General features: G+C 39.6%; 1 protein-coding gene across 1 annotated transcript in view; it reads right to left on the bottom strand.

The window, feature by feature from the left end:
* The window catches only part of FLT1 (fms related receptor tyrosine kinase 1), a 218,462-nt gene that overhangs the window by 134,671 nt on the left and 61,509 nt on the right, over positions 1–22,282 (bottom strand). The window contains exons 5-10 of the mRNA XM_054719726.1: positions 20,448–20,610; positions 20,208–20,344; positions 17,541–17,715; positions 16,434–16,551; positions 13,907–14,076; positions 13,103–13,262 (exon numbers count right to left, since the gene is read on the bottom strand). Of these exons, the coding sequence (XP_054575701.1) occupies positions 13,103–13,262; positions 13,907–14,076; positions 16,434–16,551; positions 17,541–17,715; positions 20,208–20,344; positions 20,448–20,610 (923 nt within the window). The remainder of the gene's footprint in view (positions 1–13,102; positions 13,263–13,906; positions 14,077–16,433; positions 16,552–17,540; positions 17,716–20,207; positions 20,345–20,447; positions 20,611–22,282) is intronic.

Genomic DNA, 22,282 nt, shown 5'->3' with positions numbered 1-22,282 from the left:
TGGGTGCGGGCACATCCCCAGTGGGATGTGCAGGAGGCAGCTGATCGACGTTTCTCTCACATCGATGTTTCTAACTCTCTATCCCTCTCCCTTCCTCTCTGTAAAAAATCAATAAAATATATATATTTTTAAAAAGAAATAAAATCATGTCCTCTAAAAGAAGCACAGGATTTAGCTCTGGCTGGGTAACTTAGTTGCTTAGAGCATCATCCCAATATGCTAAGGTTGCAGGTTCAAGCCCCGGTCAGGGCACATACAAGAATCAACCAATGAAGACGTAAGTAAGTGAAACAACAAATTGATGTTTCTTTCTCTCTCTCTCTAAAATTAATTTTAAAAATTTAAAAGAAGTACAATATTTAGTTCCTTCTGTTATAAGGGAACATAAACATTTATTGAAGAGACAAGTCAAATACATAGGAAAGTGTCAGAATACAATTGAGCACAAGCAAGTGAAAGTCAAGAGCCCTTATTTGTTACAGGCTGGACAAGACTTGGGTCAATGAGCTGATTAGAATTCACAAATGTGAGTAGACCCAGGATATTATAATTTCTCTGATTTCCTAAATAATCTGAAAATTCTACCATTTCTGGTCCCATCTGAATTTCTTTGGAGTAAATCAACATGGTTAGAAGACCAGTTCAGAGACGCAGGCATTTCCTGGGCAAACATTAACCTAACAGCACGGCTCATTCTGTCAGATTGTCATCAGTTTTCTCAGGATTCTAGTGTGTGAGATGCCACCTCAGAGGGAAGTTGCTTTGCAGTCAACAACCCAAGAACAACTTAAAAACACTGAACAACTTTCAGCAGACAAACTTAGCACTTCCAATGCACCAGCCACTGGGCTAAAGACTTCATATAATATGTTACCTCATTTAATTCCCCCAACCAATCTTACAGGGTCAGTGTTCTATCTATTATACAGATCAGGAAACTCAGGTCCAGACTGGTGGTTTATTTTGCCGGTCGATTGGTAGTAGGTTCCAGAGTGAGGATTCAGGCTTCAGGCTCAAGAGCCCATGTCCTTGAACTCTAGACTCTATTGCCTTTCTGCATCCTAACACTTTTAAAATTGGCTCTTGATGTCATACACAGGCTTCTCAAAACATATTTGCTTTCTGGATCATGAGATTTTCACCAAAAATGACTCGTTGTAATGTCTAAGTAGTTGTTACAGAAGCAATACTTGTAAAGGCAAATGAAGTGCCTGGTTGTTGATGTGCTAGACGGCCACTAAGTTACAGTCTCTGACATTTCAACCAAGACTGTTTTTCTAACAAGGAACTTGAACTCTCTGTGCCTCATCTAGAAAATGGTAATAATCACAGTGCTGGCCTCACAGAAGTTCTGTATTAATTTGATGAGATAATACATATAAAGCACATATTAAGCACTTAAAATCCTGCAGATACATGCTTACTAACTTTTAGCTATAAAAAAAAATAAAAATAGAAGTCTTAAGCCATGCAGTCTTCTACAAGCCACAGTCTTCCATTTGGCTGTACGGAGTGTCTAAATTCCCATATTTTATTCCCTCACCTTACTTATCTGAAGACTTTTTCATACAAGAAAGGATCTAATCTAATAAAAGACAAATATGCAAATGGACCGCACCTTCACTACACATAAGCCACGCCCACCAGCCAATCAGGACGAGTATGCAAATTACCCCAACAAAGATGGTGGCTAATTTGCATATCAAGACAGCGTTGAAAGAAGCCAAGAGCTGCAGAAGGGAGTAAAGCTTCGAAGAAGCAAGTAAGCTGGGGGGGGGGGGGGGGGGAGGAGAAGGGAGGAGCGAAGTCAGGGCTGGGGCAAAGGGAAAAGCAGGCGGGCTGGCGGAGAAGGCGGGGCGGGGGACAAGTGCGGAGCGGAGGCGGGGCCGGGGGCAAACGGAAAAGCAGGTGGGCTGGAGGAGAAGAAGGCGGGGAGGGGGACAAGGGCGGAGGGGAGGCGGGGTTAGAGTACAGCAGGAAATCCTATTGCAGGATTTTTCCTGCAACGGGAACGCTAGTTTCTTAATAAGGTGGCAATACATGATCACCTTACATACTTTTTAATGATGAGGACAAGACAGATGGAACATTAGAGACCTAAGGAAATGGGATATTATTTACCCATGTAACTTTTTTAAAAGACTGAGTGAAAATCCAAGTTCTTGGATTCCAAGGTTTTGATCTTTAGACATGGAAGGCAGAGTTTCAGAGATACAATGCACATATTCTGCTTAAGATGTGTCACAGGAATAAGACCATTAATGAGTCTGTAAAATCCCATCAACCTATAAGAATGACAGGGTGGGACTATGGTAAATAGATGGCTGAGTACCTAGGCATTTGCCAGGGAAGGCAAGCTGAAGTAGAATGACTGACGAACTCAACTATTTAGCCCCAATTCAAGAAATTCTATGTCAGGTCCAAATGTATCTTTCCTTTTTTTTTCCAACCCAAATCCAATGAACCAGCCAAATTACTCTTTAAGCATGTCTTCTTCAAATCCTCACTCATTCCTATCCCCATGCCTCTCTGTGCTCCCTCCCTTTTCATTTAACGTTACAGTACTCACCCACCATCTTTAGGACCCAGATCTTACTTTCTTCAGGTGCTTCCTCTAAACGGAAGCACTCACCATCTACAATCCACTGATACCATGTTGGTTAATTTATTCAACCAGATTATCAGCACCTCCCATGAAGACTCAGTACAGTGTCATCATGTAAATAAGAATAAAAAGTAATAATAGACAGGGAATCAGAGACTTGGGTCTAGTCCTGAGCTTGCTGTTAACTAGCTGAAAGATGAGAGGTAATTGTTTATCTTTGAGCATCAGTTTCTCACCTATAAAACAAGCTATTATATAAAAAAGAACACACCTCTAAAACTCCCTACTTCTGAGTGAATTAGTCATTCAAAGTGACTAGATCAAGGCATACTGAGGTTGAACTTTGCAGCCTACCTCTCCTCATTTTGTTCACTCATCAATTGGAAACCCTGTGCTTTCTTTTTCATTTTCTTTTGGCCTCTCCTTCTTTATCTCCTCTCCTATGCCTCTTGCCTAAACATCCACTGAGAGCTGAGTGCTTGCTGACCTCAAAATTAATCCCGAGCAACAAATGAGGAAATGGGACTTTATTGCAAAAGATCAAATACCCCTGCATGGTGAGAAGGTCACAGAGAGGGACAGTACTGTTAGGGGAAAGTGCCACAGAAGTGTCAAACTAATGGTTTGACCTGCTAACCTCCTAAGGTTGGTCTTGTTCAGATTTGCTCATCCCATTGGGGTTTATACCTGCTTAACAGGTCTACTCCCATCTGTGGGTTTGGGCCCTGAACCAGCTGCAGGTCATCAATGGTTCCCAAAGAAATAGTGAAATTTGAGTCAAATTCTCCAAGTAACTGAAAACTTTCTCCTTTTCTCTCCCACCCTCGGTTCAACTCTAACTCCACACAGGTGGATCACTGGTGACAAGACTAAACCCAATAGTTTAGGCCAGTGCTCCCCCAAACCTGTCCTTTCCAGGATTTCTGCTCCTTCATCTGGGAACTCACAGGCATAGACTTTGAGGGGTCCCATGGGACACCAATGACAAGTAACCTTCTGAAATGCCAACCCACTTACCTTCTTTAATTCCACGATCTGAAAACACCTGAGAAATAACTTTCTGAGCTTCAGTTTCCTTTTGGAAAATTTGGGGAAATTGGGTCCATTATGTAAGATTGTTGCATAGTTTAGGGATAATATATGCAAAAGGACACACACTGCTTTGACACTAGTAAGGGCTCATTGATTAAATCTATTACAGCTATTATCATTAAGTAGAAAATTGCATTCAAGGTGGTAAAACATCATACAAGGCTGTTAGAGAAAGTATGAAGAAACAGGGTATAGTGACTTGAAGCTCTAATTATAAGGCACTACCTGGGCCTCATTATAAGGCACTACCTGGGCCTTAGTCTAAATCCATAACACCCTTTCCATCTTCTCAATCCACCAGGTTCTGCCTTTTCACCTAAAAGGGCAGTGAAGTTACATTAAAACCATGGGCTAGAGTCCATATTTCAAGAAACAGTCTGCCAAGTCAATGGAGTTAGAACTAAAATGTAGATTTTCAAGAACAGGAGCATGTTTTATAAATGATATGTCTTATTTACTTATTACCTAAAGAGGATACTAGTTTCTAGATTCAGTAATGAAAGTGCTTATTCAATTTTTAAAAATTTGTGTATATGGCCAAGAAAAGTTAAGATGTTCTGCCAATCTTTAGGAATCTTCCAAATTGTACATCACTACCTTCTGGGATTCCTAATCTTGAGAAGCTCCATTGAATTTTGCTAAAAACATCCCTATAAAAACCACTCAGCATAGCCTTCCTATTACTCAGCCTTTTGGTTTAATTTAAACACATAATGAAATATTTGATAGTAATTAGAGGAGACAGTTAAATCACAAGAAACAATTACTCATCAAACTCACGGTATAGCTATGAAGAGTGGGAAAAATGAAAATCTCACAAAGCATAGAAAAATGACAAAGAGGCATTTGGCAAATGAACTTGTGCTCAGTTCTCAGGACTTTATATGAAATATTAATAAGGGCTGTTGTCTGAACGCTCACACTGGGCAGCATGCACTTCCTCATCCAGTAATTACATAACAGAAAATAGAAAGTTTCTCATTAGTAAGTGAACATTCATTTTGGCTGATGATGAAAGCCTCCTGTATAAGATGGCAAGATTTGTTGGATTGTTTATTCAAGCTCAAAGTCCTGCTCAAGTGGTCTTTGGTCAAGTGGTCTTTAATGCCCCCATTTTGATTCAAGGTTGTATGTGTGGCAAATTAAATTTCTCTGTAGCATACCTACTTTGAGTCTGTCTACCCATACACACACTACACAGAGTATATGTCAAGAGACATATAGATACAAATTGTATATATAGTTAAGAGGAGTATAATAAATATTAAAATATGGGGCCTGGCCGCCATGGCTCAGTGGTTGAGCATCGACCTATGAACCAGGAGGTCATGGTTCAATTCCCAGTCAGGGCACATGCCAAGGTTTCGGGCTTGATCCCCAGTCGGGGGGCATGCAAGAGGCAGCTGATCAATGATTCTCTCTCATCATTGATGTTTCTATCTCTCTTTCTCCCTCTCCCTTCCTTCTTCTCTGAAATCAATAATAATATATATATTTGTATATATATATATATATATATATATATATATATATATATATACACAAATATATATATATATATATTTTAAAAAGATGAAAACATGGGGTATGTAACCATACTTTCAAAATAAGAGGCTCTCAGATATTTGACCTACAGTTAACCCCCAGGAAATGTTCACTTTTTCATGTTTAAATGATTAAAACTTTTATTTTGTAGATAGAAAGTTTAATACAGGACATAAAACTGTTTCAGCATAAAAATAATAGCCATTTATGCTGGCAATCAATTAAATTTGGGTCCTTGAGTACATTTCTAATTAAGTACCATTAACAATTGCTGTCTTCGTCCTGTTAATTTTACATCCCCACTGATGCACAAAACTGTGTTTCGTCCAAATGATCTACCCTCAACACATCCCTAATGACTCAGGTCTTCCTTTCTTTGCCAATTTGCTGATGTAAACAGTAGAGAAATGCAATTAGGCGAGCCCATCTCAGAGTTTCTAGATGCCTCTGCCTTCTCTTATTTTGTAGGCCACCCCTCTAATACATCCCCCCAACATCCTAGCAAACCACACTTAGTTCTGGAGTGGTCAGCTTTCTCTAGTCTCCTTATAGGACTCTACTGCTGGGGCAGATGAAGAGTTTTAGAAAGGGGACATCCAAATTGTGTGGCCGGGAATATAATATTCTGTTAACGTAGGTCCAGGTCTGGCCTAAGTTAGAGTTTTGGAAGCACTTCCTTGAGATTCCATGGGTGTCTGTTAGGGTTTTCTTAGAAAATCCACCATTTTAGCTAAGAAATTCAAGAAATAATACTCTACTGCCTCTCCACATCTTCTGAATGAGAATCCTATGATATTTCCCACATTCAGAAGGGGTTCCTTGGCAAAAGACCAAATAAAGCAAGCAAAATGCGGGGCTAACCAGGAAAGAATGATTATGTCTTCTTGTGTGTGGTACAGGGAGGCCAGGTTGGCACTGAAGAAAATATAGGTTGACATGAACAGCTGAGGAGCTGCTCAATTTCTTTCCTTGATGGGTAATTATTGACATTATAACTACAGAGTAAGTTCTGTACCACAGAATACAGACTTGCATGTAAGGCTCCTCTTACAACTATTTTACTTTCACAAATTGATTTTTTCCCATTAATTTTGCACTGATCCTCAGAGTAAATCCTCAGGTCAAATTGCTTTATAATTTAATAGAGGCCCAGTGCATGATTGAATCATGCACGTGTAGGGTCCCCTACACGCTTTCGCTTTTCACGGTGGAGCTGGGTGCCTGTCTGCTGGTGCACCAGGCCTTTCAGAAGCCTCCGGCTGAAAGGCCTGATGCCGGAGCAGAGAGGCACCCAGCTCCCCCACTTTTGATGGTTCGCGGCCGCTGAGGGGGGCTACCCTGCTGTTGAGAGGCGCAGGGGCAGCATGGACACCTGGCTACCCTGCCGTTGAGAGGAGCAGCTGGGTGTCCGCGGCAGGCCCCCTCAGCAGCCGTTGAGAGGCGCAGGGGGCGGGGGTCCAGGCGGCAGTCCCGCCCCCTGTGCCTCTCAACAGCAGGGTAGCCCCCCTCAGTGGCAGCGGATCCCTGCCTCTCAATGGACGGATAGTCCCGCCCCCCAGCCTCCCGCCGCCCAATCATGGGCGTAGTGGAGTGATGGTAATTTACATGTTACTCTATTATTAGATAGGATAAGAAGCAGAAAGGAACTATCAGTGTGCAACAAGCAGGAAATTATTTCAAGCTAGTTTTGAAAGAAGAAAATATAATTTGAAGTGATTTTCTCATCCTATTCAATAATAGCTAAATATATAAAAGCCTAAGCGGCCCATACGACTGAATGACTGGAACGACTGGATGACCAGCGGTAGCTATGATGTGCACTGACCCAGACCTTGCTGCTAGGGCCCTGACTGCCCCAAATCTGGTTTACCTGCACCCTGGACCCAGACAGGAGAGAGGCGGGAGCCCAATTCCTCACGGAATTGGTGGTGCCTTAACTTGCTGCTGGGGCCAACCTCCCATGGTCCCTCCTCCAAGCTGCCCCCCCCCCACAAAGGGCCCTGATAGTGGGGGTGGCTGGCCAACCTCCCATGGTCCCTTCCCTCAGCAGGCTGGCCTCCCCAATAGGCCCCAATCACCGAGGGAACCCACCCATACACAAATTCATGCAACGGGCCTCTAGTGTATTATAAGAAAGGGGAAGCATGGTGGTTACACTTACAGAAAGGGAAATTGAAGCACAGACTAAGTAACCAGCCAAGGGCACCCAGAAGTCAGGGCCTGTGCCAAAAATAGAACCCATTTCCTTGATTCCCAGGTCTCTGACCCTGAGACTGTGGTGTAGATATTCTGCAGGGACATACATAGATAGAATAAGTAATCACTAAACATGTTTCATCTTATATGATTAAAGCATAAATGTTGAAGACAAATTGTGTATATCTTTATGTTTTGCACATGGTTGGTGACCAATAAATATCTGTGCAATAAGCAGATGGTTGACAGTGTATTTACCTTGAGTACCAATAATCTGAAAAATGCATGTATAAGAAGTGAGCAGTGTTAACACACAGAAGGACCAGAAGTTTCTTGCTACCTATTTTTACTGATCATCACAGATGAAGAAAATGAGATTTTCACAAAGAACCCAATGTACCTACCATTTTTTTCCATTAAAGGACAGCAACACGTATGTGTTGCAACGCTATTATCATCTATCTTGAAATTATCATTTGTGTTCATTAGATGGAGGGAGAGAATTAAAGTGGCCTATGATCTAAAGAATGTGTGCTATAAAAACAAAACATAAAAAAATGAAACAAAATGTACTGATGAAAGGCTGCTGGCCATAAACCTCCCTATGTAAAAGACCCAACGATCATCAATATTTTAAAAGCAGGCCTTAGTTTTTAAAAGACAGCCAGGTAGATGGAGAGGTGATCGCATTCCTGGAGAGTCCCAGGAAGGACGGCCCAGCAGAAGCTGACTCACCACCCTCCTGCTTGCGGGCATGGACGACTTGTCTTGCAGACAGCTGTCAGTCACTGCCGGAGGGGCTCCTTGGCTTTTATGTGCATGTGAATAAAAGCAGTCTTTCAACATCTTAGATTCTTCCTGAGAAAATGTGCAGTTCAAATCTGGAGTTAATATACCAAGACTATCTTTCCCCCATTCCCTCCTGGGCTCCTCAATCTTTTCTGTTCCCCAACGAATGGCTCTTCCCTCCAGTCCAGCACGGTTACGGTTCCTGTAGAGAGCGATCTCCTTGCAGTGGGCAACTTTATCCAAACAATATTTCCTGAGTCGGGACTAGCACCGTGGCAAAGCTCCCCAAGGACTACGAGATCAAGACGAGCTCATTGCAGGCACAGTTTTGCAGTCTTACTTCGTTCAAAAGCCAGGGGGAGGTAAGGTTCTAGAACTCTAATGGGAACTCCCAGGGAGGAGTCAGCTCTCCTATGTCCCACTCTGCCCCACCCCAGCCTTAGCCAACCCACAGGTCAAAACCACTTCCTCCCATGACGGGAAACAAGCAAAGGGGACAGGTCACACAAACTGGAAGAGGGACTTCATCCCCTCATTACACACTTTTATTTGTTCTTACTTTTACTTTTGCTTAACATCTATATTTCCTTCCTTTTTCTTCTTCTGGAAAGTCATGTTATATTTTCCTCAAGTCTACAACCGAGACCCACTAAATTTCTATTTCTAGAGCACAGCAAAATTACATTTTACTTTCCACAGTTTGTGCTCACTTCTCAGAAATGTTAGGCAAAAATTCTCACTGTTGTGAAATTAGCCCTATAATTCTTTCAAAGTTTCTTACAAGTTTGGGGGTCTTGTTTAACCCCAAATGCTAGCAGTAATTACAACCTTGCATTTATTTGGCTCTCTTTACCTTTCTCAAATGTAGTGTGTCTCAAAAAAATGTATACACACACTTTGAATAATTATAAAGGCAGTGTTTATTAAAATATATTTCATTTTCAAAATTGAACTATCAGCTGTTAAGTGCTTTGGGATACCATGTATATTACTTAATTTGACCCTCTTGTTCTCCCTATCAAGTGTGTATAATTATTTTTATTTTATATGAACAGAAGCTGTGAACTACACACATGTGAAAGGTACTACAGGCTTCATGCATGCCACTGAGGTTCATGTACATGCTGACCTGGAGCAAATTCAGGGATGTCTACTTAAAGCCTCTGCCGGTTGCTGAGGATGAGAAAAATCCAAAATTCCACTTCATTCAGTGTTAATAACTTAAATTCATGTTATTAAAAACTCGAAAGAAATATTTTAGTTCTACTACTTTACCACCCAAATATGCAGAAAAGTAAAAAGGAGAAAGATTCTGCTGTATTCTTTTCAGCTCATCAGGTATGAGTTTAAAAGTAACCACTCTTTCCTCCTCTCTTTTATTCTTCATGTTGTATAAGAACAAATTCTAGGTGAATCCCAAACCACAATGTCATTCAGTTAACACATAGCTCAGCAGTTTACCACATTTGCTTTTTTAAAAGGAGGACATTTATGTTAAATTATTTATGGTTTTTAAGATCCATAAGGATAAACTTGTTGAGCAATAGTTCGGATAGCTTTAAAATATTTTTATATATTTATTGGACTTCAGAAAACTATACAATTCGAGTTAAGTGTGAACTTTAACTTAGATGCATTAACCAGCTGCCCAGATTAAATACATTAACTATATGGCCATGTTAACTTAGATCCATTACCCATTAATAATTTTGAGCTATTTAAACACATTCTAACCTCAAAACCAAACTATGTGTTGGTTGTGTCCATATGTAAATATTTAATTTAATTAGCCTAAAATTAAATGCCGAGAATTATTCTACATATTCAATAATAATGTGTATATGGTAAGTCCTCACTTAATTTCTATAGGTTCTTGGAAACTGACTTTAAACAAAATGACATATAATGTGAAACCAATTTTATTCTAGGCTAATTTATATAGACAAGAGCTAAGTTCCTATGGCATATGTCTGGTCACAAAAAACATCACCAAACTTCTAAATAAAGACCTTAAACACTTCTAATAATTAGACATTGAAATCAGTATGAGCTCTACATACATTTAAGAAAAACAAGTAAGACAATGGTTTTCCAACATATTGACTCCTCTTCCGGTAGCTCAGGGCACTAGGTGGGAACACCCTGGACGGATGCCCTTCCATCACTGGGCCACTCACACCCACACTCACACTCACTCAGGCTGGCACAATGGAGACACGCCAGTTCACCTCACATGCACATATTTGGGAGGTGGGAGGAAACTGGGGGACCCAGAGAAAACCCACAAAACATGGGGCAAATGGGAAACTCCACAGACAGTGGCCCTGGCTGGAAACGATTTTTGTTCCCTCATCTATGTTATAATGAAAGATTGAACGAAACCACTGTTTGAGGATCTGCTATACATTAATCACCAAATCTCTTTTGATGATCACCCACAGATACCCGTATACAAATATGTTACTATGTAACTCAAAATAAATACATTTTTAAAATTTATGCAATAGAATACACCTTATTCAAATGTTACTAAAATTCCTGTCTACAATGGAATCTAAGTGTTAATATAAGTATATAAAATATACTTAAGTAAAGACATCTTTCAAAAATTTTAGTGATTAAAAAGGGCTTCATTGATCTGTCAATTTTAGCATTTCTCTCTCTGATAGGATGAAATAGAGTGATTGATTCCATTTGTTTGCTATGCACCAAGGTCCCATATATCTTTCTGAAATGCTTCTAAGTTAATGTACTACTTAACCACCAAGCACCACATCTGGGTCTGACACAAGTAAGCTACTCAATCAGTCTATTGACTAAAAAAAATGAGAACTTTTTATGAACATGCACATTTTCAACAGATAATTTCAAGCAACAACATATATTTTTTTAAATGAGGTATCATTATATCACAAGTAAGCTACTCAATCAGTCTATTGACTAAAAAAAAATGAGAACTTTTTATGAACATGCACATTTTCAACAGATAATTTCAAGCAACAACATATATTTTTTTAAATGAGGTATCATTGAAACAGTTAAAGCTTGCAGTTCTGATATGCCTTGTGACTTATAAAAAATAGAATGCCTTTAACAAAGAATAAATCAAATGGTGAACAAGCATTTATTGAAGCTTTGAGGCACTGCTCTGACTCTTGAGAGACTTCCAAGAGGAATAAGACATTTTTGGGGCCTTGGAAACATAAGTCTGTGACATGGGAGAAGGATTCCCATATACCACAAAGAAACTGGAAAAAGAGAGCTAATGTTTACAAAGTTTTACTTCAGCTGACTTCATTGCCCAAACTATATTTTATTAGCATTATTCAAACCTAATTTTATAATATTATGTTCTATCACTCATAATTGTTTTTTCTAATATAGCTACTAGTTCTAATCCTAAATTGACTGAAATTTTAGATTTTTCTATTATCAAAACAAAAATAAAAAATATTGATATAAGGCTATGTTATTCCATAAAAATTTAGCTCTAAACTTTTATCCAAATCTAATAGCTTAAATTATTTCATTTTTTAATTTACATTTAAGCATAAATATAAAAAGATGGGTCCATAAATATGGGTGCCTACCCCCAAATTAGCAAAATAATGTGAAATCTCAGTATACTATTATCTCATTTTCTTTTGGATTGAATATCCACAATGGTTAAACAGGTATTCGAGATTTGTAAGTTCTCCATATTTCAGATAAGAAATTAGACATATATGAAAACAGCTACTTCTCAGGAATTCCATAACTCACCAGTGACTTTCAAGATCAAAATAATATGCCTTGAACAAAAGATCAAAACACAAAATAAAGAAGAGCTGAAATTGTAGGAAGAATCTAGAAAACCAAAGAGCCACTTCTATCTGCTTATGGTAGAGTTATGTCTTGTTTACTTTTTATCAAGCCAAATTTTCTAATAGCAATTGTCTCAAACATTCTGCAAGTGGAATTAAAAACAATAAAGGAAATATTTGGCATAATGACAATTATTGGGCGATCTCAATAATATCTTATTGTTTTACCTATCAATTCTATACCTGTTCATCAAATTAGCCCCATGAACTATCATTTGTACCATTCCTCTAAACCAAACAGAAATGGAAAAAAAGCAGACAGGACTCAGTCACACACAGGGGCAAGGGGACACTGCACAGTTAACAGAGGCTGGGGATGTACTCATTCAGCAAGTATGCTTTGGTATCTACTGTGTGCCAGGCTCTAAGATACAGAGGTGCTCTCCACCAGTTCAGAGCTTGTGGAGCTGACAAATGCATGCACATGGTGACGTGACAGTGGTGTACTCAAAGCACCGTTATGATGGGGAGGGAGAGAGGAGTCAGAATGAGGTGGTCAGGAGGCTTCACAGAGAAGGCGACATAAGGCCTGAGCCTTGGAGGATGAAGGAGGACTTCTCAGGAAATAGAAAATGGGTAGAAGCGCCTTTCAGACAGATGGAAAAGTATGAGCAAAGCCTATGAACAGTAGTGATGATCGGCGTTGGGAAGATCTCACGTGATAGCCAATGCTTGGAAGATGAGAATGGGGAAGATCAGTGGTGGAGCCAAAGTCTGGGGTCCTCCACTAGAAAACAAGAGACTGGCGTTCTAACCTGAATTCTAAATAATGGCTCACAGGGTGACCTTAATTCTGTCCCTGTGCTCCTGAATCTATAAACCAGAGAGAAAAATTAGAAACGGGTAAGGAAGAAGAATAGATACTGCCTACATCTTCCCGAGGCAAGCAAAGTCTTTGTCCCCAATATATTTCACATCCCGTCTGCAAACTCCCATCAGTGTTCATTAAAGAATCTTGAGTCCAGGTGACCAAAAATATGTAAAAGGTATTCAAGAAACGATCTGTCCCTACCTTGCTTTTGAATGATTATGGTTACAGGGATGCCAGAGCCACTTGATTGTAGGTTGAGGAATACCGTAAATGGTACAGGTCAGGATTTGTCTGCTGCCAAGTGGATAGAGAATTGGCTCTGGAAATGATGACACAGCCTTTTCGTAAATCTGGGGTTTCACTGGAAAGGAGAAGAACAGGACAGAAGTCACGAGCTGTTCTATTGCCTTGTTCCTGGGCCACAACCAGAAGGACCACGTTGTCACTGGTTTTGATGTTAGGGATTCAAAACATGAGCAAAAAACAAAGAAACCCTCACATTTGTCATTATAATATCGATTTTTTAAAAGCAGAAATGTTTTGAGAACATTAAAAAATCAATCCGCCAAAACCGGTTTGGCTCAGTGGATAGAGCGTCGGCCTGCGGACTCAAGGGTCCCGGGTTCGATTCTGGTCGAGGGCATGTACCTTGGTTGCGGGCACATCCCCAGTAGGGGGTGTGCAGGAGGCAGCTGATGGATGTTTCTCTCTCATCGATGTTTCTAACTCTCTATCCCTCTCTCTTCCTCTCTGTAAAAAATCAATAAAAATATATATATAAAAAAATCAATCCCATGGTAGATATGATTATGATGGTAATAAGCCGTATTACTGTGGAAGTTAACAAGTATATATGAAATAGCTATTATGGGGGTGTAGGTGGTTTTTAAAATAATTATTTAAAATTTTGATTTCTTTGATGTTGTTATACTGACTTTTCATTTACAAATTTTCATTAATTTTGCTCCTACTAAAATCAGGAGAAAGTCTGAACAGTAAACTTACCGTTTACGATGAGAGTGGCTGTGAGGTTTTTAAACACATTTGACTGGTTTATGCTCAGCAAGATTATGTAATTCCCCGTGTCTTCAGCAGCTACATCTTTAATAATTAACGAATAGCCATGAATAAAATAGCGAGCAGATTTCTCCGTCACAGGTAACCCATCTTTTAGCCTGTGGTTAAACAGATGATCAATAAGTCTGCATGATCACACTGCCATTTACATTTGTGAACTCAAATTTATGCATTTCAAGCCTTTGATCCTCAGCATTCATTTAAAAATCTTAGATACTAACTTTTCAGTAAAGCCAGGTATAATTTTTATTCTTAATTATTTTTTTATTTTTTAAAAATTTTTAATAGAATTTTAGAGAGAGAGAGAAAGGGAGAGAGAGAAAAATTGATATGAGAACAAAAATATTGATTGGCCACCTTCTGCACTCCCAATGAGGATCTAGCCCAAAACCCTGGGCATGTGCCCTGACCGGGAATCTAACGCAACCTTTTGGTGCCCAGGACGACTCCCAACCAACTGAGCCAGAGCCAGGTATATTTTTTAGTCTGGGAAACACTTCGTATTTATTGGCAAAGAGAAATAAGTGAGCTGAGGGAGACAGAAATGATGGTTCAGTGTACCCATAAGAGCTGTGGTCCCCGTTGTGACTTAAGTAGTAACCCAGAAGCACCGGGCGATTCCCTCCAAGATATTTTCCATGAGGCTCCACCAGCAATACAAGGGCCATTGTAAGTCAGATCAACTAGATCACTTCTCCAGATAAAAATAAAAATAGACTTTCCCATTGTGATCTCATGTGGAGTTCTTATTAGCTGTATAAATGGTCACAGCAGTTGTCCCTTTCAAAAACTATAGTGAAATCAAGATTATCAGGATTTTCCCCCTGAAGAATAGGTAAGGCACAAAACTCATAAAAAAAAAGGTATAAACTTTTTAAAAAGCTTAACTTTAAATATAGAATTGGTGCCTTGATATCATGCACTGAGATCCAGGAGGCCTGAGCGGGCCCGGCTCAGCCACTGCGCCTGAGTACCTTGACATGCCCTGCAAGCCTCGGTTTCCCCAAGTTTTCTGTAGAATTTCTAAAAAATCTCTTCTAACTTTAAAATTCTGTAACTTCATTAAACTGCAAGGTTCTTAAAATGAGCAGTTTTTAATCCGTTAGGAGTGTATTGTATTCTGTGTAAAGGTATATAATATTGGGAGTGGTTTTACTTCCTATCCATGCATGCATCACACAGGCCTGCAACCAATTCCTGTCACTAATGTGTCTCAGTTCCGAAGCATTTAAAATGACTGTGCTCTGTTTTGTGATTACAAATACCATCTCAGTATTACTTTAAGGTATTTTCTATTAACGAGTCAGTATTTTTGAAAATGGATTGATTTTCCTCTTTTGTTTTAGGTCCTTGCTACTTAGTGACTGAAAAAAAAATTGGTACTGCTTAATAGATGGGGATACTCTCAGATGAGGAAAGAGGGAATGTAACTCCTAGATAGATACACTGATATCTTAGATATTAGGAAGCCCCCACCCCGCCCCAAATCTCTCCTCTACTGCAACAGCATGAAGAGGCATAGCACAAATTTAATTTTCTCTTTAAGTATCTATTAACTATTTGAGGAAACTGAAAATAAACACTATGTTCATATGATAATGAAAGCAAAGTAATCTCTGGTTGAGGAGATTCTAAAATGGCACCACTTCTATATCGTATGGGCTATTTTCCTAACTGGTTTTGTACTATACTCTTTGTTTAAAATGTAATCGTTAAAGCCAAAGATATTGACATTCAAAAGTGCTTTAAAATGCCTGCAGATTTTAAACCGATTACATTGTTTTACATCAGGTGCTGTGCTACCACAAAAAACAAACAAAACACACACACACACACACACACACACAAAAAAAAAAAAACCCACAAAAAAACTGCTTAAGGAGTTTCTGAATATGCAAACTTTGAGCCAAAAAAAACTTAATTAGTTCAAGTAGGTACATTTGTCCACCCCTGCAATGGAATAAGTCTTGACTTTATTAATGTTTGTTTGATTTTAAAACAAGACTGGAACTTTCACCCAGCTGTATATAAAAGAATTATTTTCAGATAATAAAAGAATTATTATCCTCGTCACAAGGGTCCACTTCTCCAGGGTTAATAGAGCATGTTATTTATTCAGGAGGCTTCCTAGTCATTGCCAACATGTTCCATTCAGAGGATGTTGACATCATAGAAAGGTTTAGAGATGCAGAAATTTAGTCAGAGTGAATGAGTGCCTAAACTGCAATGAGCACTCAAAAAACCCTAATCCCCGCTCCATCCTGGCACAGTACTGCTCCTCCCTCCAGCCCTTCCTGCCTACAACACCCCAGCCAGACTCAACAGGTTCTTAGCTCTCCACTGCTGTCTGAGGAACTCATCTTGATTATTTTTAGGAAATCAAGCCAGTGAGCTCCTGCATTTTCAGACTTACAAACCTTATCATGAACTGATAGGAAAATAATTTCAGTCCTACCATGCCACTTCCGGCGGGGGAAATGCCCTCACTTTCATCGATAGCCGGTAAGACTTCTTGCCAGCTACAGTTTCAAGCACCTGCTGTTTTCGATGTTTCACAGTGATGAACGGTTCATCTTTGAAAGGAGAAATGATCAATATATTAGAAAAGGCTATCTTTATGTAAACAAAACAAAAACACTAACCCACTCCCTCATTAAAGGAGGGTCTAAGCAATGAATAAAAATACAGCTGAATTATGGTCAAGCCTATCAATGAGCCCAAATAGTGATCAATGAATAAAATAACTTAAAAGTATCCTAACTGGTGAAAAAGTTTCAAATCAAGTGGATGCAATTCCCAGAGGTATAAAAGCAGTGTCAGGCCAACAGAAAGTGGCCTTAAGTGTCTATATCACAATAACAAAAAATTAAAAAGATACATCTAAACATCCCCCCAGCCATATGAATACAATGAGAGAAAGTTGCTCCAGACACCCTAAAACAGCTAATCTGGTATAAAAAACCAACTGGAGAAAGTCAAATGAGTATCAAAGGCATTGACAGAATTTTCCCCTAGTTTCCGCTCCTCACACTGTTTTTCGTTTCAACACTGGGGATGAATAAGGTTTTTGAGGGTTCTAAAGAGGATTAAATATTTTCCTAAAAGAATTTGCCTATTGAAATTGAGCAAAAATATTAGGATTTCTTGAGAGTAAAACCAGGGTTAAAAGAGCATCAATTCTAAATAATTTATCGCACCATATTTTTATTTCTCTAAATCACAGTAATACCTTAGAAATTTCCCCCTGAAAAATAAAGGTAAAAATTATCCTATTTTTCTGTTTTGTTTATAAGGAACACTACATAAAGGATTTCATATAGCTTTTAATGTGACCTAATTGAGTTATTATTAACCACAATAAATTTGTAAGGAAAAGATTCTCTGTTCAATTCAAAAGCATCAAAAGAGCACTTAGTGTGATTTGCTTTTTGGCAGGGGGAAGAGGAGAACAACGTTGCTTTCGTGGGTGGCAGTGTTCCTCCTGGCCAAAAGAAAATTTACTTGGTGTGTAGAACCCTCCCCCAAAGCACAATGGCCAGAAAGCAGAGCTTGAGCTGCTTACCATATACACGCACTGAGGTGTTCACAGATTTGAAGGATGAGCCACTTGTCACATGACAGGTGTAAATGCCTTTGTCTCTGCTCTGCACTTTGTTAATAGTAAGAACACTGTAGAATATATTGTCATGGGAATTGCTTTGGTAAAATCGACGTCTTATAGAGGCACTCTTATTTGTCTAGAAATAAAATGTATAACAAATTAGAAGTAGTAATTGTTCATGCTTAAAGTGGTAGCACTTCTCAGATTATTTCCGAGATCAACATTTGATGCTGAGAAGCAAACCCACCTGGAGCAAAAGGTTTGGAAATTACATCTCTGTCTGGATATTTCAAGTATGCACACAGTGGAATTTTTTGAGGACTTCCTCTTCTTCAGATGGACTTGCACATACATCATCTCAATCGTTTCTCACCACTACCCAGTCAGACTGGCAGGATTATTGTCCTTTTACAGATGCACAATGAAGTGTCAAAGACACCGGCCAAAGAAGGCAAAACTAGGTCTTTGAGTAGAAATCTAGTCTTCCCTCCAGTACACACACACCCTCTAAACAGTAACGTATTCTCTAGGCATAGATCTCACACACAAACGCAGGCGATATCTTTAGCATCTGAATTAATGACAGTGTTTTTCTTAATAAATCACCGTGTGAGTTTTCTTCTGCTTCCTTACTTGAATTGAAGGAAAAGATAGTGAGTCCTGGCCACACCTACTAAGGTGTAACACTCCCAGCTTCATTATTTCACCATTTGAACAATGCTTGCCCATTTCTGCTAAATCACACCAAGTAGATCAGGGGACATACAAAACCATCGACATGGTCAGTCGACACTTGGAGGGTGCTGTCTCGTGTTTGCTTTCAGGGGAGACCTAGAGCAGGCCTAGAGTCTGCACTGTGACCTGGCCACAGTGACTGCTCCTCTGGCTTTGAGAAGATGAGATCACATTGCCTTTTCCTTTCATTGTTTCTTCCTTTTTTTTTTTTTTAGCATTACATTTTATAGCACATAATATGTTATTTCCTTCTCTCAATTCTTCCTCATGAGGGGGCATGGAAAAAAGACTTTGGAAACTGTCCAGAAGCGATCTTTGTATCTTGAACTTGTCTCCTCTGTGCCATGTTTAATAATTTCTACCCACCTATCCTTTTATTGGCTTGTTGGAACAGATACACATTTAAGTCATGTTCTTCATTCTCCGCAGTAACCAGGGAGAAAATGTCGCTCTCCAACATCAAAAATCCCCCGAACTAACAGATTGAGGGGCTTTCAGCAACTTCAGTTATGGAGCTATTACTCTCCCTTTGAGAATACTTTCCTTTCCAAGTCTGAGTACCATCGATGCCATTTCTGTCTTGGAAAACAGCTGACCCTGTATTTCAGAACTGAGTTGTCCTGTACTGAACTACCAGCCACATGCAGCTATTCAAGTTAAAAAGTAAACAAAACTAAAAATTCAGTTCCTCAGTCACACCAGCCATATTCTGAGTGCTCATAACCATATGTGCCTAGTGGTTACTCTGTCGGATACAGAGATATGAAATATTTCCATCGCAGGAAGTTCTACTGGACAGTGCCATTTTGGAAGGTATTGTCTTTAAACAGATGTATCATCACTCTCTTACTTAGAGTAGCAACACTAACAGGATAAAAGTTCCTCCCCTCTTGGCATTTATTCAGAATATTTGATTGATCAAGAATACTAGATTTCTATCAAAACCCAGAAAATATTGCTATAAGTCGTAGCATTTCTATTTAAATGAAACAATACCATTTTCTAGAAAATTCTTTGACTAATGTATCATTAATGTGTTCCTACAGGGCACTTGTTACACCTTTTTATTGCTAAGTTATTCAATTTCCATGGCAAGAAATGTTGATGAAAAACAATAGCCTGGGGCTGATGCATTAAACTTTCGCACATAACTTAATCATAAATGAACTTGGTGATTGGGTGATCTGAATAGCATAACAGATGACTGTACTTGGGATATGCCACATAACTCATACTGATACACAAGAAATGGAGGCTGGACCTACTGTCAAACATTTCTGAACAGTTTATCAGAGGTTCTCCATCTACACATTTTTTAAATAATTGTTTGCAAGGATGTTTAACTTGTGTAAGGGAACCCAACGCAGCCTTCATTCTTCTCATTTTTCTGAAGGACAGAATTGCTCTTTGTCACTTAACAAACGGAACACTGGATGGCTGGGTTGTGTTATCTTTTCCAGGCATGCTCCAATCAGGAGCCTGCCTGCCTGTCTGCAGTATCTTCAATTAATGCGCTGACAACTTTTTGTTGTTGTTGTTACAAAAGATAGTCCCGGCCTGGCATTCGTGATAAATTTCTCTCTCATCTCTAAATCCTAGAGAATGGCTTCCAGGATGAAACAATCCCTTTTTCCACTCAGAACCATGCAATAGAAATACCAGTCTATACACTTCAAAACAAAACCTCTGGACATCAAAAGACCGTATCTACGCCTACCAGATTCATGGAATGCCAGGCAAGGAAAGCACCCACCAAACCCAAAGCTTCTTTATTGACTCCAACTGCCATCGGAGTCAGATATTCTGATTTTCCCACTGCAAAAACACAGTGGCATTTCACTTACTAAAAATAAATCCTATCCTACAGAAGAAATAGAAAAACCGGTCACTCACTTCACCAGGGTAAGTCCAGCTCATTTGAACTCTCGTATTGAAGGGCGTGGTGACAGTACAGTTGAGGGTCAGAGTTTGACCTCTAAGTAACTTGACAGGGCTTGGTGGGCTCATTTGGACATCTAAGATTGTAGTGGCTGCAAGTATAAGAAGTAACATTTTTAAAAATCAAGGTTTCATTAAGCAGATTAAACCCTTGAGCGTTCTGGTTTATGTTCACGCCTTTGGAACATCACTTACTTTGTCGGTATGTGAGATAGTTTGTCTGGTATAAATGTCCGTTGACTGTTGCCTCACAGGTCAGAAGGCCTATTTCTTTGTATGTTGCATTTGAAATTAAAAAGCCCTTCCTACTGTCCCAAGTTATTCTTTTTCCATCAGGGATCAGAGTCTGAAATGGAATCTGAAAAGGAAGGAACATGCTTTAACAAAATCATATTAACACCGTGTCAGTAGTTTTCACTAGTAGGTTTTGAAAACATAATTTTCATCTAAAATACAAGTAGCACAGGTAAAAAAATCCAGTTTATTATAAGTGGGTCTTCAGTTTTCTTTATATGTAGCAATGTATATATTTATTATGATAAATTAGAGTAATTATAATAATTGATTACCAGCGTTAGCAACAAGCTGCACCTACCCAGGACGGGCCCAGTGGTCAGGTCAGACTTCTAGTGGGAGCCCGTGTCTCGTTGGCCTCTGAGAACCTTAGTAATAAACTGGCTGATACCCAATAGAGAAACCAATTAGTGTTTCTTTCCACTGGGGCTGCCAGGATATCCTCATGAATGTCTTTATCTGGAACTGTTAACAAGCTGGAAGTTGTCCTCCTATTTTGCATGATTCACTAGAGGCAACAGTCTTTAAAGGACTGGATCCTTCCAGATCCTCCAAGATTCAGAGCATACACTGGGTTGTCATTCTGAGAAGGACAAAGGCACCGGCTGCCTCTGGAGGGGACCCCCACCCCTCCCCAAGCCGAGGCTGCCAACAGTGAAGACAGCAGCCAGCAGATGCGGAGGCCGGAGGCACTGTGATGGCTGGAGTGCTCTCCAATTCTTTGAAGTGTTCCCAAGCACAGTGAGTCCAAATAGAAGAGAAGAATCCAACATCTGATTCTCCCCTTATGCCTTCTTCTAGGCCCCAAGGACTTCATTTTTAAAGACTATAGTATAAACAGTCTGCCTTGGGATTAGACGTTTTAAAGGATCAGAGCTCCAGAGAGGCCCGGCCCAATCCCCCGATGCCAGGTTGCCAGCCCCGTGCAGGGGCAGTGCCTACCCTCTGACTGCCACTATTGTTTGTCCCAACTTGGAAAAGAGAAAACAACAGATTACCTGAAGGAAAGGCCAAACCGCCATGAAGAAGTTTGGAATCTTTTCTATCTTCTTTTAAAAAGTATACCTTACATCACTCTGTCCATTTATCATTTGTTTATATTACTTGTTGAAGAAGCTAATCTGGCTGGAATTTATGGCCCTGGGGCTGAATTTCTATCCCCAAAGTCACCAGTGCCTCTCTCCCAGTGAATGTCTGAATATGCAACTATGTTACCTGAGTGTTACTTGGGTTTGAAGTGAATGACATCCTGCTTATGAAGAGCTGAAAGAGACTGAAGGGTGCATTTCGTGTGTTAGTAAATCAGGGTCTCTCTGCAAACTTAGGGATGCTTTGCATTCAGTGGGGAAAATCAATATTCTAACTTAGTGCCAACTATTAAGGAAAAAATTCAGAAAAAATTAAGTTAGGGATTGAAATCATGATGGTTTAAAAATATGTGGAAATGTGCTGAATCTGAAAGATGGGTTGCTGACAGATTTCCTCAGCACAGCTTAAAAACAGTAAAATTCCCTCTAAAGTGTTTATCTTATTCCAATCTATCCATTACTGCCACCAGTAGGGTTTCATTGACAAATTACTTTATTTCTAGCTGTCAAGAGCTAAAACAGCAAAAGATTATGTGGCTCATCAGCTGCATGTATTATAGAGGCAGGAGAACGGGGGCTTTGAAAGAAAGGACTGGCAGGGAGGCCTGTCTCCAGCAGGTCATGGCTCTGAAGAAGCAGGCACAGGAA

Source organism: Eptesicus fuscus, chromosome 7, assembly GCF_027574615.1.
Source record: "Eptesicus fuscus isolate TK198812 chromosome 7, DD_ASM_mEF_20220401, whole genome shotgun sequence".
NCBI lineage: Eukaryota > Metazoa > Chordata > Mammalia > Chiroptera > Vespertilionidae > Eptesicus > Eptesicus fuscus.
The sequence above is the reverse complement of the archived record's forward strand: the minus strand, read 5'-3'. Positions and strand labels throughout refer to the sequence as shown.